Raw genomic sequence first — 17,206 nt, 5'->3', positions numbered from 1 at the left:
TGGGTTAAGATCATTTCACACCAGTTATACTCTTAATCTTGTCCGTTGATTCCATTTATATCTAAGGGCTCTAATTTTTTAGTAATGTGAGCATTGGATATAAATGGATCAATGGTCAAGATTGAGTGTAAGACTTCTAACTCTTACATCGGTATAAGAATATCATGCCCTTACTTATATATATATATATATATATATATATATATATATATATATATAGGGATAGGATCCTTTGGCACTAGTATCAAATTTTAAAATTTGACATTAAATCCTAACCGCTGATTTATGCCAAAGAACGGTTATCATTTATTAGGAATTAAACTTAATTATTAATTAACTATTAATTCAAATAAATGATAATCGTTGATTGGCGGAAATCAACGGTTAAGATTTGGTGTGAAATTTCAAAATTTGACACGATGTCATATGATCATATATATCTCATACATAATAAACCCATCGAAAATGAGACACTCTTTTCTTTTCTTTTATAAATGGCGAGTCTCATCACATGTGTGTCTGCAACATGAGAGATCATGTCTCCTACTGCATGAGATTATATATATATATATATATATATATATAGGAAAAAAAAATTCTCATGTCGTTAGAGAGTTGTTTTCTCTTACTAGTGACGTTTCGATTTTTGTGCAATATTTTCTTTTTGTTTTTTTATTTTTTTAATAGATGTGGGCTCCACAGAAAATGTGTTTACAACATGAGAAAATTTTCTCCTACCGCATGAGAAAATCAAAACCCATATATATATATGGATTCGTTGGATATCCTATGACCGTTTTTAATTATGTACTAAAGATAGTACATAGATATAATATTTAAGTTACTTATTCTCTCTCCTCTACGTCAATAACTTTAATATTTTAACTATATACTACTTTTAGTACATAATTAAAAGACAGCTGCGGTCCAAAAACTCAGGCCTACAACATAATACTTATATATATAGAGAGAGACTTATTAATATCATGTTATTGAAGACATCTTATTTCATGCCATAAAGATAAATATGTGAATCCATTTAATTTTTATTTTATTTTATCTTTATAATATAAAACAAGATGTCTCCAACATAAGAAAATGTTTTCCAATTTGCTTTTGTTAAATTTATAGCAAAAGCAATGCAGAAGCATACATGAATATAGAATCAGCAGCTACCCAACAAGAAAGTCAGCTGTATGTAATGCAGAATTAGTTTGCGTTTCATGACCCAGCAGATCTTACGGATGCTACATCCCAAAAGTCTTAGGTCAACGTAATGGTGTACATGTTAGACCCTCCATGGATATAAGAATGTTTAGTACTTATTTTCTTAAGTAATTAAAAACATTTTTAACTAGTGTCGAAACTCATGTCATTAGATGTATTTTTTTCCAACTTAGTGAGTTCTCCAAATAATTTAATGAAGAAAAACTTTCTAGGAGGATTCAGAGAGATAGTTTTGGAGACGATGGACAGAGCAAAATTCGTAAATTTGGATATAAGTAAGGAAGTTTGCATTCATCATTTAACATGACATAAAAAAAATTTTACATACATAATATTTTGTGGTGCCCACATTTTTTGAAGTAAAATAAAATAAAATTAAAACACGCAAAATAAATCTCTATAATATTACAGAATCATTTTTCCTACGTCATAACTCTTATAATATAATTAAATGTATTGATGTTTTAAATTTCATGGATGCAATTAATTAGAATGATGAGATAACCATGGCTGATGAAACACGGATAGGAAGAGAACAAGTTGATGGGACCCACCGAGACCCACACTTTGATAGAAAAGGTTAATGCAGAGATAAGCTTTTCACTCATGCGTACGACTCTCTTTCTTGTATTGGATCGCGCTCCCTAAATTAACATTCCATCCTTTAATATATATATATATGGGTTAGGATCATTTTACACCAGTATAAGTTACACTCTTAATCTTGTCCGTTAATCCCACTTATATCTAAGGGCTCAAATTTTTTAGTAATGTGAGCTATTGGATACAAGTGGATCAATGGTCAAGATTGAGTGTAAGACTTCTAACTCTTACACCGGTGTAAGAATATCCTGCCCCTATATATATATATATATATATATATATATATATATATATATATATATATATATATATATAAAATACATCAGTAAGTAGTCACGTAAATTATTATATTAATGGGGCAAGATCATCTTACACCGGTGTAAGAATAATAAGTCTTACACCAAATCTTAACCATTGATTTTCTGCATCTAACGGTTAAGATTTATTAGGTCTCACTCATTAATTAATTTTTAATTCCCAATAAATTTCAATCGTTAGATGCACGGAAATCAACGGTTAAGATTTGATGTAAGATTTATTATTCTTACACCGGTGTAAGTTGATCCTATCCCTATATTAATATATAAAAGTGTTTTTTTTTAGATAATATATTCAAATGTTTAATAAAAGACAATGAGATCACGTAAAGAAATTACGTGGTCATGTTCATTCTTTAATAAATGACTTCATATGTATTGTATAGAGAAATTAAGGTGGTCATGTTTTTCTTCGTTGGGCATATATGCAAGACTGAGATTACTCATGTATTGAGTTGTGAGCTGTTTATGGTCCCCCAACTGAATCAAACCCATCATGCATGACTACTTGCCTCTCATTAAATCTAGAAAAGATAATACTATCTACTTTTTCGTCAGGATATGCACCCGGGAATAATACTATCCACTTTATATATTCTTAATATTTAAGCATGCCGTTTTATTAAAAAAAATAAATTATTTAATAGACTACTCATTTAATATTTAAGAAAGTGTTGTTAATTGGTGTAAAACTATCAGATAAGTCTTTACCACGTTAAATTTCGAATTTGAAGGAAATATGGAATATCTATATTATGACCAAAGAGTTATAACAACATGAATTGGAAGATTTCTTTCTTAAATTTCACTTAGCTAGAAGATGGTGGTGGGATAAGAAAATCGGAAGGGATATAAAACGAGTTACGTACAAGGAAAGTCATTGTCTTTTTTTTTTTTCGCTTATAATTTTATTTCTTGATTGGTAATTATGACATTACTTTGAATCTCATGCCTTGCCATGATATAGCCACATAGAATGTTGGGTGCACTTTTGCCCCCTTTATGTGTGTCATTTGACCTTTGGGTATTACTTGAGACAAAAATTTAAAGCAGTGGGAATGTTCCCAACCCAACGGGTAGTCCTTGCTTTTTAGTCGTTTTTGAAAACTTAAAAAGAAACATACAGATTCTATCATAAGCAGAGGGGGCCCAAACGACAGAAAGCACAGCCTAACACTGTCGAAATGAACGAATGAGTCATATATATGGACATGAAAGAAAGAGTAATTGAAAGAGAGAGAAGAATGAAATAATTATTTTCTACGTAATGCGTACAGGCTGAGCTAAAAAAAACCATTGGATCGAGTGGGGGCGATGCTTTTTAAAGAGTGAAAAATGAGTAGGGAGTTAGCAAGAATAATAGCAATATATTATGGTGATGGTCACCTTCTGCATTTGAGTGTTGATTCTCGAGTGCTTGGAACATATATAAAGCCTAGACTCAGTTTCTCTTAACAACACTTTCCCCACCTCCACCCTAAAGGTAAATATAACGGGAGTGGATCCTCTCGTTCATGTGAAAAAGTGGTCATGTTATTTGATCACAACCACTCATTGTTGACGAGATAAGAGAGAGAAAAGTGTATAATTTTTAAATGAGTGGTTGTGATCAAATAACATGACCACATAACCACTTTTTCACATGAGATGATCTATTCCCAATTATAACACATGTGTTAGTACCTTTGGATGGGAATTAATTGTTGTCTTGATCATGACGAGCACGTCTAAAGTAAATGATCCAAAACGAGAACAGAAAAGAAAAAATAATAAAGAAAGAAAAGGCCAATTTAAGTAATTTGATTCGTTAATGGGAAATGATTGGCATAATAAAGTACGTAGCATTTGTTTCCTAAGACAAGGCACCAAGAATAACGGGTTGCTATGGTGTTAAGATAAATTAGAAGAAGGTCCCTCTAGCACCTTGAAAAAGCAAAAAGCAACAACGTCTCGCAAATTATCATGAGGATAAAATCTAGTTGACCAGGAATAATTTGCTTTCCAATTAGGAAAAAATAGAGATTATTGTTTGCTTTTCTTTGTTTATTTGGTCATTGAATAACATATGCTTTTTAATGTGACGGGAAAAGTCTTAACTTTTCATTGGGAACATCTACTCTATATGTTATATTCCTTTCAATTTCATTTCTTTTCCGCTTGCAAAAAGAAAAAGAATGAAACCTTTGTAGGAAATCTTAGATTTATGCGGAAGCGGTTTAGGACCTAGTACATTGGTATGCTTACCGAATCATCCTTGTTTCACAATTACCTCTAGCTCGGTGCGCAGGTCTCGTGAAGAATCTTTCCTTGTAGGATTCCTCTTCACGAACAGCTCACCTCAGCGCCGCAGCACGAACAACCTCCTTGAAGCTGGACTGTGGCAGATCTTCCAAACTATCTCTCGAGGAGGAAGGGGAAGTGTGTGGGCACTGATTAGATTCTGAGCTTGCCTCTTTCTCACAAAAAAGACCTTTGAGGCTGATGACTTAAGAGGTACTATTTATATGGGTTCCAAGAAACCCTAGCTCATTGGGCTCTAGGTTCCTTGGGCTCTTCTCATACTAATAACCCATTTGGGCTTTAGTAAAAGAGCAAACCCAACAATCTCTCACTTGCTCTTTTGGATACAAACTTGAGTCGTAAAACCCAAGATCATGTAACCCATAAGTCATCATATCCGAAAAATACCTCATCCCTTGTCTCAAGCTAGCTTGGGGATCTACCATCTGTTATTAATCAAGGCTCCTGATAATCAACGAATGATTATCTAATTTGGTGCTACTCCACTAAAAGCCTGAACTTGAACTCCAAGATTAACAACACTTATAACATGAATATGCATCGCCCCTTTGTAGAATGTCTATAATTGATTGACAAGTTTTCTGTAACTCAATCAATTATTTATTCCCTTGACTATGATAGTTTCTCTGATGGATTACATGCACTGGCCAGTGTCTTTAATATCCAAGTACCGAAACATATCAAGGGGACATATCCTACAAATTTCATGTTGTTTATCTCATAAATACCGATAATCAAATAATCTCACTCCCAAAATACCGAGTTATTGGCCGTCAATAGATCGAACCTCACCCGTTGGTAAATCAAAGAATGAAAACTATTTGATTACCTATTTATAATAAACTCAGGATTAAGAGCAACCACATAACTATAGTTAACTGGAGATTTGATACCTTATGACAGAAAAACAACCTTAATCAAATCTCTCATTGATCCTTTCAATGTGAATGTTAATTCACACCAATATTTTACAATCATTCGGACAAAATCATTTCATAAAATATTGCAGCCTGAATAAAGTGCCCAACTTTATTTAACGGCTGTGACTCCATTCATCAATTGTGAGATCCTATGATCATGTCCTCCATGAACGTATCCATATGATCATATACTCCACAATTTGATCCGGACTTTTATGTTTGTAAATAGTGCGCAAAATAAATAAATAAAACCTTATTTATAAAATTCAGAAAATGATTTTATTGTTTCATCGTCTTATTCCAAGAGCACAATAAAACCAATAACTCCCACTTGCTTAATGCAAGTCTGGGATCCTCCTAAGACCCAAAGAAGTAACATGCCTCTCGAACACAAGTTCAGGCAGACTCTTAGTAACTGGGTCTGCAAGATCCACCTCTAATGCTATTTGAGTTTAATGAAAAACTCATAGCTCGAGGTTGATTTTCTTGAGTCAATATTCACTTGAAATAACTGAATTTTTGAAAACTCAGCTTTTCAAGACTCCCACTAGAATATACCAGCATATAATCTCTCGTTCTCCAAAGATACTTGAGTACATGCTTAACAATAATCTAGTATTCCTCTAGTTCAAAATGGTATTATCTCACTACTCCCACTACGTGACAGATGTCTGGTTTAACGCCTAACATGATATGCGTGAGTCTACCTTTGCCAAAGCATAAGATATCTTGCTCATGCATTCTTCCTTCTTAGAAGTCTTTGGTCACTCATTAGAAAGATGAATTCCACATCTGAGAATTATAATTCTTCTATTAGAATTCTCATGTTGAATTTTGGGTTTTGTCAATGTAAGTAGCCTGAGGTGATGCCAACAACTTATTATTCCGGCCTCATAAGAGTTTTATACCAAGAATATAATTGGCTTCCCCAGTACTTCTATACCAAAACACTAACTTAGCCAACTCTTTATGCTTGATATTACCTCCACATTGTTTCTAATAAGGAGCATATCATCTACATAAAGTCCCAGAAAAGCTATTGTCATCCGTTGTATCCTTTACATACAAATACACATCATTCATCAAGGTTCTCTCAAAATCAAAATTTTGATAACCTGATCAAAACTGATGTTTCAAGACTTGGATGCTTGCTTAAGTCTATGAAATAGACTTTCACAACTTACATACCGTGTGTTCCTACTCATTTGCTATAAACCATTTTGGTTGTTGTATGTAGATATCCTGACATCCAACTCCCAAAATGAAATCTCATAATTGAGACTTATAGCAACTAAGAGAATCTGGATAGACTCAAGCATGACGTCTGGCAAAAAATGCCTCCAAGCTAGCTTTGAAGGTTTTCACCTTTCTGTCCATCCTCTCTTTGCCTTTTATGTCCACATGCACCTTGTGGGTTTTACCCTTCTTGGTGTCTTTACTAGGACCGGACGGAGTTGAAATACAAGTATTTCATCTCATTGTTCATAGCCTGAGCAATTCTTGATCAACAACATCTTCTAGTGCATTATCGTAACTAGTAGGATCAATGTCACTCAACAAGAAACAACTTGAGAGTTAACAAGGTTCTCTCCCACTACGAATGTACTGCACTAGACCTTGTGTATTTATAGGTAAAACAAAGAGTGGGTCAGATGATGGATCTTCAATTTCTTGAGGATTCGCTTATCCTTGATATTGTTCCTTTACATGTGATACTAATATTTCTACTAGTTTCACTTATATATTATCATGTTGAATTTCTAATCATGGTTCTCTTGTTTGTTCACTTAGAGATATATTTATCCCCTCTTGAACAATCAAGGGAACAGTGGATGAAGATTCTAGAGATTCTGGAAATTCTTGATCTGAGATAAATCTCATCAAGAATAACCTAACTTAAGAGCTTATAATTTCTTATCTAGTCCTCCTTTAAGAAAATCATGTGAGTGCTCACTTAGATTATCTTGTCCTTAAGACTAAATAAGAAATCATCCCTAGTTCTCTTAGGGTAGCCAAAAGATATGCACTCTTCCATACAAGATTCCATCTTATTTGACTGTTGTTGTAGGACGTGTGTCGTAGCACCCTAAATCCGAATATGGTTTGATCTGGGCATGCACCCCTTCTATAATTCTTTAGGTGTCATTACAACAAACTTTGACGGAACCAAGTTAAGAAGGTAGATTTCCTTCTCTTAGGCATCTCCCTTGAACAACATTGGCAAAGATGAATAACTGAACATGATCTTCACCAAGTCTAGAAATGTTTGATTTTTGCATACTGCAACTTCATTCAACTAACGCGTTCTTAGAGTTGACAGTTACAAAAACTATCCCCTCTTAAATCAGGTAAGACCTGAACTTACCAGACAGGTAGCCAACACTTTAGTCAGACCAAAGTGTTTTTGATTTGAACACCTACATGTTTTTCTGCCTCAGACTAAACCTCTTGGAATTTCCAAAAGCTTTAGACTTATGGCGTACTTGGTTCATCTGTCCAAATCCAGAGTAAACATTCATATAATGAAGTACTCATCACCTCTTCTGGTCTGAACACTAATTGGTCCACATACATTAGTATGTACCAGTTCCAGTTGAATAGTTGCGCAAACCTTTTTGGCCCTTGTAGGATTGCTTGGCCACTTTACCTTCCAAATAGAACTAACATGTAGCTGTTAGTTAAAAGATTCTTGAACTTTCAGTCCCTCTTTTAACTAAAACATGTTTCCTACTTGAGATAATGTGACTCAATCACAAAGGCCAAAGTTATGTTTCATTTGAAACTTTTATTTCTTTGGTGAAAATCCTTGTTCATCATCCTTTCCATTCAACACAAAAATTTAGGGGGGGTATAAGACAAAGGTAATAAAGACTATTTAAACAATATACCAGAGCAAAACAAGACGAAGGTGAACTTCGAAATGTAATTGAGGAATCAATTGCATTGTCAACCATGTTTTAACCAAAACAACTAACAAAAATTGAATTCCTCTTGAAATCCGGAACAAATAAACAGTCACCCAAAACCATAGTCTTATAAATAACTTGTCCTACTGCAAATGCAGACACAAGTTCCCATTTTCAAGTTTAAAATATCTATGTCCAGTGCTGACAGGTATGCCATGTTTGAACTACTACAAAGAGTAACAAACATAATCAGTGATTCTTGAATCAATAATTCATTCACTGATCAGGCGTTGATATGCCCATGTCTGGTTCTTTTCATCACCTCTGGGCAATTTTTCTTTCAGTATCCCTTCAGTCTACACTTGAAGAACTTGCCTTGCGGCTTCTTCATATAGCAACTGGTTTGACAACTGATAACCAAGTCATTTTGTTCTTGTTACCACCCTTGGGTTTTTCCCTTTGGATTTAACAAGACTCTTAGCAAAACCTGCACCGACTGCATTTTGTCTAGTAGAGCTGCTAGACGCAACAAACATGTCATTAAGAGTCTGAAGCATTTCTACTCCATTCTTAATCATGTATACTTGCTTCGGCAAGTATTTGGAGAGACTGACAATAATGTAGCAGCGAACTACCATATCTGCTCTTTCCCAATCTGAGAAATGCATCTTAGTTTCCTTAGACGCATTCTCTGCAGGTTGCTATGGCCCTTGCATCGTCAGGACAAATTTTAGCTTCCATGTTTTAGAACAATATCAAAAATTTGCTTTTCACTTATTCATAGTTGGTACCATCTAGAGGTTTTCGACTCAAAATCATTTCTAAGATATTTTCTGAAAAACATATAAAGCACACAATTACAAACAAATAATGCAATAAACAAACGTGCAAGTAGATTCTCATAACTACTCTTGTTTATTGTTAACAATCCTTCAGTTTATCTTTACAAGGCTTACGATGGGCAAGTCACTTGTAAAAACCAAAATTGTTATTTGGGCCTTCAGTGCCATTGCCAGAGCCTCGATGGGAGGGTTAACAATTTTACCAAAGTTGAATGTAATTAACCATTGTTTAATTTCAACCTTATCCATAGTGTCTAAGCATTGCCGACGATGGGTCGTACAATACTTTACTAAAATTTTGAAATTATTAAGATTTAATCTAGTGAAATCTGATTATCCTTATTCGATGGGGCTTCAGCGATAACCATTTCACTAATAAACCCACAAATGGAGCCCGCAGGTTTTAAAATTAATTAATTTTTAAAACCTTCACTCATTCAACATTTTTGTTTGAGAATTTTCATAAGCCCAGTCAATACTTTATTAAAATTTTGAGATTAGTAAGGCTCAATAAAATCCAATCATGCTAATCTGTTGGGGCCTCACATGATTATTTTATTGATAGACCCACAATGCGCCTGGAGGTTAAATTAATTTCTTAATTTAAATCTCCTCCCATATATATTTAAGTCCAATCTAATAAAATCCAATCATGCTTATTCGATGGGACTTCACATGATTATTTTATTAATGGTCCTATAATGCGCTTGAAGGTTAAATTAATTTCCTAATTTAAATCTCCTTCCATTCAACATAAGCAACATTTTCTAATTTCCAAGAATTATTTAATTGAGAGTATCCTTTGTTTAATTTCAAAAACTATATAAGTAAGAGCGCCGATAAACGTGCACTAAGCTTAACATAATTTTGAAAGCATTAAGGTCCTGAAATCCGGTCACTTTACATCAGCGTGTGCTCCAAACAATCATGATACATGAATAAATTACTCGCAAAATTACTTTGTTGTATGCAGCGTGTGTTATTCCATGACCATTTCAGAAAACCCACAAATTACTCGCAAAATAAAAGAATTCTCTTAGGAAATTTTCTCTAATTATTTTTCTAGATTTAAATCATCCAAATAGCTGACTTAATTATTAATCTAGATTGCAACAATCATAATAATTATTATTTATGAGGACAATTTGAAATCAAAATAATTTCCATAACGATTATTTGTCTTGATGTTAATTATCCAAAATTAATTAATTCAATTATTAATCTAGATTTTTAATAAAAATCATAATAATTATTAATTAATTTCTTAGGATAATTTAAAATCAAAACAATCCCATAATAACTATCATACTAGTCGCTGAAGACATAATAGCTATTATGCTCATGCAATCATACAAGTTATGCAATAATATGGCACCACCTATTCTATATGGCATGTTATCGCAATAAAGCATGTTATCAATCATATAATTTAAACCAATCAATAAAATCATTAAATAATAAAATCTAATTACTTTAATCCATGACATTCCTATTTTAAAGAAAATAAAAAAAATGTTACAACTTTGGAATTCAACTTTCGCCTAGCCCATAGTATCTGTCTCAAGCCCCTTTAGGGTTTCCATGGGCCCAAAAGCCCAAAGACCCAATCCTTTGGCGAGAAACCCTAGGACGCGAAAGAGGAACCCTAGCCGTCAGGTCTGCCGCGCCGTCACCCGAAGTCAAATCATATCGAAACTCTAGGGGAAGGACTTGCCACATAGAGACGAATGCACCACCGCCGGAACCACCCAAAAAGGTGGCCGGACGCTCCCTCACTCTCCCATTCTTTTCCGGAGAGTGGCGGCCACTCTCAGCCTCTTGTGGAGGCGCGTGGGGGAGCGTGTGGTCTCCGATGGCGGTGATCCATCCACCGTTGTGTTCGTCTTTCCGTCCTCTTTCTAACTATATATAGATCGCCCCATTCCGAGATCGGTAAGTCCTCGAAAAGTCTCCGACAGTGCTGACTGCGCATCTTCCTCGCGATTTCTCGATCTTGAACTTTTACAAAATATTGAAAAAATACACAGAAATTCCAAAAATAAACAAAAACAGCAAGGAGGAAACCTAATCATATGGGATTAGCCTCCTTGTTACAAATCGAGAAATACACGAGAGACCCTAACCATGGATTAAAGCATTTTTACCGATTAAAATTTAAACTTTTATGAAAATGAATTATAAAATACACATGCTAGATTCATACCATAATCCTAGAACCCTAGGTGCCACATTTCAAGAAGCAAAACTAATTACATGAATAGTGAAACTAGATTCACATACCAATGTATTGCCAAGGCTCTGATACCAATTGTAGGAAATCTTAGATTTATGCGGAAGCGGTTTAGGACCTAGTACATTGGTATGCTTACCGAATCATCCTTGTTTCACAATTACCTCTCGGTGCGCAGGTCGCGTAGAATCTTCCCTTGTAGGATTCATCTTCACGAACAGCTCACCTCAGCGCCGCAGCACGAACAACCTCCTTGAAGCTGGACTGTGGCAGATCTTCCAAACTATCTCTCGAGGAGGAAGGGGAAGTGTGTGGGCACTGATTAGATTCTGAGCTTGCCTCTTTCTCACAAAAAAGACCTTTGAGGCTGATGACTTAAGAGGTACTATTTATATGGGTTCCAAGAAACCCTAGCTCATTGGGCTCTAGGTTCCTTGGGCTCTTCTCATACTAATAACCCATTTGGGCTTTAGTAAAAGAGCAAACCCAACAACCTTTATATCTTTAAGGATGTAACAAAGTATATATCTTGTTCTATCGATTTCCCAAGTTTTATTTGAACCCTCTTTGTTATTTTCCTCATGGGTTGTGATATGAGTTTTATAATTATCTACGTGCATCTTGTAATTAAAGATGAAATAACATATTCATTCAACGATGAAACGACACATCTTTTCAAATCAAACTTCTTATTCATAAAAATAAATAACAGTCACACGATTAAGAAGATTTAACATGGATAAAACAAAAATTGTAAAGATGGATGAAGTCCTAAATGTGGTGTAGAGAAGGGAATAAAGGTAAGGATAATGAAAGAATGAAAAGATTTCGATAAAGGGTTTTAGTTTTATCCTTTAACATAACACAACAAACTTTCCTACCCTCACAACATTTTGTGGGGCCCACACTTTTTAAAATAAAAAAATAAATAAAAAATTAAGGCACGCAAAACGAATCTCTATAACATTAACAATCACTTTTCCTAAAACATAACTCTTATAAAACCCTTCGATAAATTATATGAAAAAGCATATGAAAAAAAATGTTTATATAATAATCATATTATATTCCACACATGACTTCAGTTCAGTTTAGTGTGAAAATAATTAGTCAACAGCTAGCCGTAGATTCATATTATTATATATTTTATTATTAATTAATGGCATTAATTTGTCCGATAAAAGTCAGGATTATTTGATTATTTTTATAGCATAAAAAAAGTTTCCTTCATTATCAAACCTATAATATTGGAGAGATGAAATATATTTTATTAGGGAATGGTACTCTTTATGTTAAGATTTCATATGAGAGAATCATGTAAAAAATTTGTCTTTATATGTTTCTTATTATTGTGTTATGTGATAAACCTAAATGAAATTCAATTGCTGTTTGTATTCCAAAGGGATATCATTAACATGTTGATGAACTTTTCCCTTACAGACGACCACAAGCAAATACATACATATATAAGAAATGGAATATTTTGTACTATCACAAAGATTGAAGCGACCTTTTTTGTGAAAAATAAAATAAAATAAAATGAGAGTTGATCATCTCATGTGTTAATTAGTATGATCATGTTACATGAGAAAATTATAATCATTTATGAGTAAATCAATAGTGATGATCTTGTCATTTATTATTTTAATATTTAGTCTCTCTCATTTTCATTATCATTGATTTGCCCATGAATGTTTAGATCATCTCACATGATATGATCATGTTAACAACTTATAAAAGGATCCCTTCACAAATAAAATAAAATAGTGATAAGATATTATATCTACTTTTTTTTAATGCCTACTCTATTTACTCTTTTTTAACCGTTAAATCACAATCTCAATAAAAAAATGATAAAACTCAATTCAGATTGTGATCCAATAGTATTGAAAGAAATAAACATAAAAAAAAAGTTGTCATAAAACCACTAGGATTAATTTAATGACAAGAGATTTGAAGAATTTGCATAAGATTATAGATTGAAACTTCAGTGCAATAATTATATTAAAAAAAATAAGTATAATATTCTATTCCAATAAAATAAAGAAGACTTCATAATTTGTTTTCCTCATCAGTAATGCTGGCGCGTGAAGGAAAATCTTCCACTTGCGAGCTTTCCATATTCAGCCGAAGATATTGGACGTACTCCGTTTAACTCGCATTCTATCATCACCAATTTTAATTACTTCACCAATCCTCCCCTTTTCAGTTGTTGGAAGACCTTATATTCATCAATTCTTCGCCTTTAAGAACAAAATTAGGAGAGTATACATAGTTTTTATATGTTAAATGCAGTAGCATATTCATGAACATCCAATTATAACAAAAAAAAAAAAGAGATGGAAGGTTGAAACACTATTTTTAACTTATAATTTTGAAATAATTATCCAATTCGTCTTTCGTTGTTGCAATTAAGATAAAATTGCATCTTCTTATACCACAATAAAAGAAAGATAACATAACATTTCAAAAAACTTAGGGGATAAATCCTGACTATTTGAGATGACCCCATATGGATCTTATACATTATTATGTGTGTGTTCCTGCATCAAACTTTTATTTTATTTACATTTTTTTGTAAATCCCCTATTTTTTATTTATTTTAAAGAACGTTTATTTGTGTTAATTTAATTCTCTTTGGGGGTAAGGGTTGGCTTTGCTTATCTCTTTCTCTCGCTCCCTCTCTCTGCCTTGTTTTGTCCTCTACACTCTGACTGACACACCACACTCCCCTCTTGATGGCTGATAGTGCAAGCAAAGCAAGCACCCTACTTTTTTTTTTTTGGTCTCTTAATCTCTCTCTCCCCCCAAAACTCTCATGTGCATTTCTCTTTGTCTGTAAATTCTGCTTTATTTTCTTTACTTGATTCCCCTCTATCTTTTTCCCCCCACACCACCTCTATAAGCTCTTGTTTAGTGCTTCTTGATCAGCCAAACCCACCTCCAAAAATCTCCGGTCTTCTTTTTTCTGTCTCTCAACTCCTACTGCCTTATACTAACTCAAATTCTAATCTCTTTCTCTGTCTTTCCCTTGTAAGCTAAATCAACTTGTCCATGTTTTCTTCAGTTTAGTTTGGTGGTGTTCAGTTCAAGCTTATCAAGACAACTTGACATTGGTACTTGCTATGTTGTTTTCAAATGCTCTTCACGACAACTCTCCATCTGCGTCTGTCTGTAATTGAAAATGCCAAGGGTAGGAAAGCTTCTTGTTTGCTTAAAAAGTTGTCTTCTCATAACAATATCCTGAGTTTGCTCATTATTACTTAATTCACCTCAAGACAATAACATGGCTACTCAAAATTCAAGTGCTTCAAAACCATTTTCTCATTCCCTAGCATCGACAGAAACTCTCTCTTTCCACTAGCTAGTTCAGCTGACTACTCTCCTTTAAATTAAGCCTGCTAGGTCTTACAATTCACGTAACATTAATTAAGCCCTTTCTTGCTTCTGTTTTTTTTTTTTTCCTAGTTAGAACCGTAAAGAAGAGTTGAAAGAAAAATGATGTGAAGAATCAAAACATTTTCGTCTTCAGTTTGTTGCTTTTAGAAGAGTTGACAATGGTGAAGATAGCTCCTAGGATTTCAAGTAGTTGAAACTTGGAATTACAATCATTTTGGCACTTTTCCTCGTTCTCTTCTCCTGTCCGGTAAGCAAGGCCCAAAAATGGAACTTTCTGGTCAATTAGAAGGAGAAATCCCAATCCCAATCCCAATAAACAGCAGTTACGATAATGGGGATGAGCACATGACTCATCATGACCCTGCACACAATACCCACATTATGTCTTCCTCATCAATCAAAATTAACCCTTCAAATGGGTTCCCAGGCCTAGAAGATCATGGATCCTACAAGAAAATGGTGAGGTACAAAGAATGCCTAAAGAACCATGCAGCTGGAATGGGAGGAAATGCCACTGATGGATGTGGTGAGTTCTTGCCAAGTGGAGTAGAAGGGACCATAGAAGCTTTGAACTGTTCTGCCTGCCATTGTCACAGAAACTTTCACCGAAAGGAGGTAGAAGGTGAGGCTGAGGCTGAGCATGAGCCCTACAGCCGTAACTCACATTTCAACAGCAGGTTGGGGAAAAAATTCATCCTTGGCCATCACGTAGCTCCTGAGGCTTTGGGTTACCCTACTGCTGCTAACATTCTACCATCAAGAACTGTACCACCTCACCACATGATAATGGGATCCCTGTCCATCCCTTCCGAATCCGATGAACAAGAAGCTAGACCTCCACAGATAGTGAAGAAAAGGTTCAGGACAAAATTCACCCAGGAACAGAAGGACAGAATGATCAACTTTGCTGACAAGGTTGGGTGGAAAATTCAGAAGCAAGAGGAGTCTCTAGTCCAACACTTCTGCCAAGAGATTGGGGTCAAAAGAAGAGTGCTCAAGGTTTGGATGCACAACAATAAGCACAATCTAGCCAAAAAGAATCCCCCAGCTGCATAAATCACGACTAATTATATGATCACCATTTTATTTATTAACTCCACTCATAATTATTAGCACTCTAATTAAGTCTTGACTTTCTTCTTCCTCTAAAGTATCTTTCTAATCATTTCATGCATAGTCCCGTCGTAGTATTGTTTACGAAATTGCATTTGCGTTGGGTTAATTAGCTAATATCTGAGTGATGCTTCTCTTGAGCCTTTCAGAGATGCAATAAAATGCAACATTGAGTTTGAGGTACAAATTTTATAGGCCTTTAATATACTACTTTCCCCGTGCCTTATATAAATCTGCTTCTTTACGCTACATTTCATCTTCTGACATTGTTGTGAATTGTGATTGATTTGAAAAATGTTTCTATTACTTAAAAGAGTAAATCTCGAGCACATGTTAGACAGACAACAGGAAAATTATATTCTCCGTGAGAGTACTCTTTCTTGTTGCTCTCACATAGAAAAATGTGTCTTCTTTCTTTTAATTTTTTTTTAAAAAATCAGTGAATCTCATTTTATTTGTCTCTCAACATAAAAGATTTTGTCTTTCACTACATGAGAGAAATAATCGCCTAGACAATAAGTTCAAACTTCAAGGGAATTTTTGGAAGCGGAAAAAAAAAATTGTTCAGGAATCAGACAAAAAAATTGCTTGATAGGTCAAAATATTACCAAGAATGTTGAATCAAGTTCTATGTTTAGTCGATTGTTAAATATTACTGGAAATGTTGGATGATTTTACAAAAATAATCTCACATAGTACCTTGCCCCACCTATCAAATACTTGATCGAGGGGGAAGAATCTTACGGTAATCCCCAATGAAAAAACAAGACAAGAAAAAAAAGATAGAAGAATAACATTATTGAACAACATTTGAAACTTGCACGGCTCAACAATTGATGTTTCATTCTCTTATTACATTTCATCTGAATCACTCTATATAGTTTTTCAAACTTAACAGCTTAGAAAATTCAAAAAAGAAAAGAAAAGAAAAACCACCATTGATGGCACTACTTCATTCTACCTCTGCCTTAGCAACCATAGTTACGCTTTCATCGCCGAGAAGCAAACTTGTGAAACTTAAACCAGTCCCTATTTACTCTTTCACAAATGCACCATTTTTCACGAAACAAACAATACTCATTAGCAAAAGAAACCTTTCCTTAACCCTTCAATGTGTTGCTGCACCACCCACAACAATTGAACCCGATAACCCATTCCCTAGAACGGAAAGGAGCCAAATTGAAGACGAGTTTGGCGATGAGAGCTCGCCCTCGAAATTGAAGACGAGTTTGCCGGAGAGGGGTTACGAACAAGGACGAAGAGAGCATGGGTATTTTTATCTGATGAGAAAATTTCTCACCGGATGAAAACCCAAGAATACCACACACCTGTGGTATTCTTTGGAGGG

General features: G+C 34.4%; 1 protein-coding gene across 1 annotated transcript; it reads left to right on the top strand.

Annotated features, from left to right (window-relative positions):
* Nucleotides 1-15,009: 15,009 nt before the first annotated feature.
* LOC133318089 (zinc-finger homeodomain protein 3-like) lies at nt 15,010-15,801 on the top strand. Its single transcript, XM_061520037.1, has one exon. It carries the CDS (start codon nt 15,010-15,012, stop codon nt 15,799-15,801), a length of 792 nt encoding a protein of 263 aa, XP_061376021.1.
* Nucleotides 15,802-17,206: the final 1,405 nt, after the last annotated feature.

Source organism: Gastrolobium bilobum, unplaced genomic scaffold (genome assembly GCF_033153095.1).
Source record: "Gastrolobium bilobum isolate Gb01-03AN ecotype WA unplaced genomic scaffold, APGP_CSIRO_Gbil_v1 utg5420, whole genome shotgun sequence".
NCBI lineage: Eukaryota > Viridiplantae > Streptophyta > Magnoliopsida > Fabales > Fabaceae > Gastrolobium > Gastrolobium bilobum.
The sequence above is the reverse complement of the archived record's forward strand: the minus strand, read 5'-3'. Positions and strand labels throughout refer to the sequence as shown.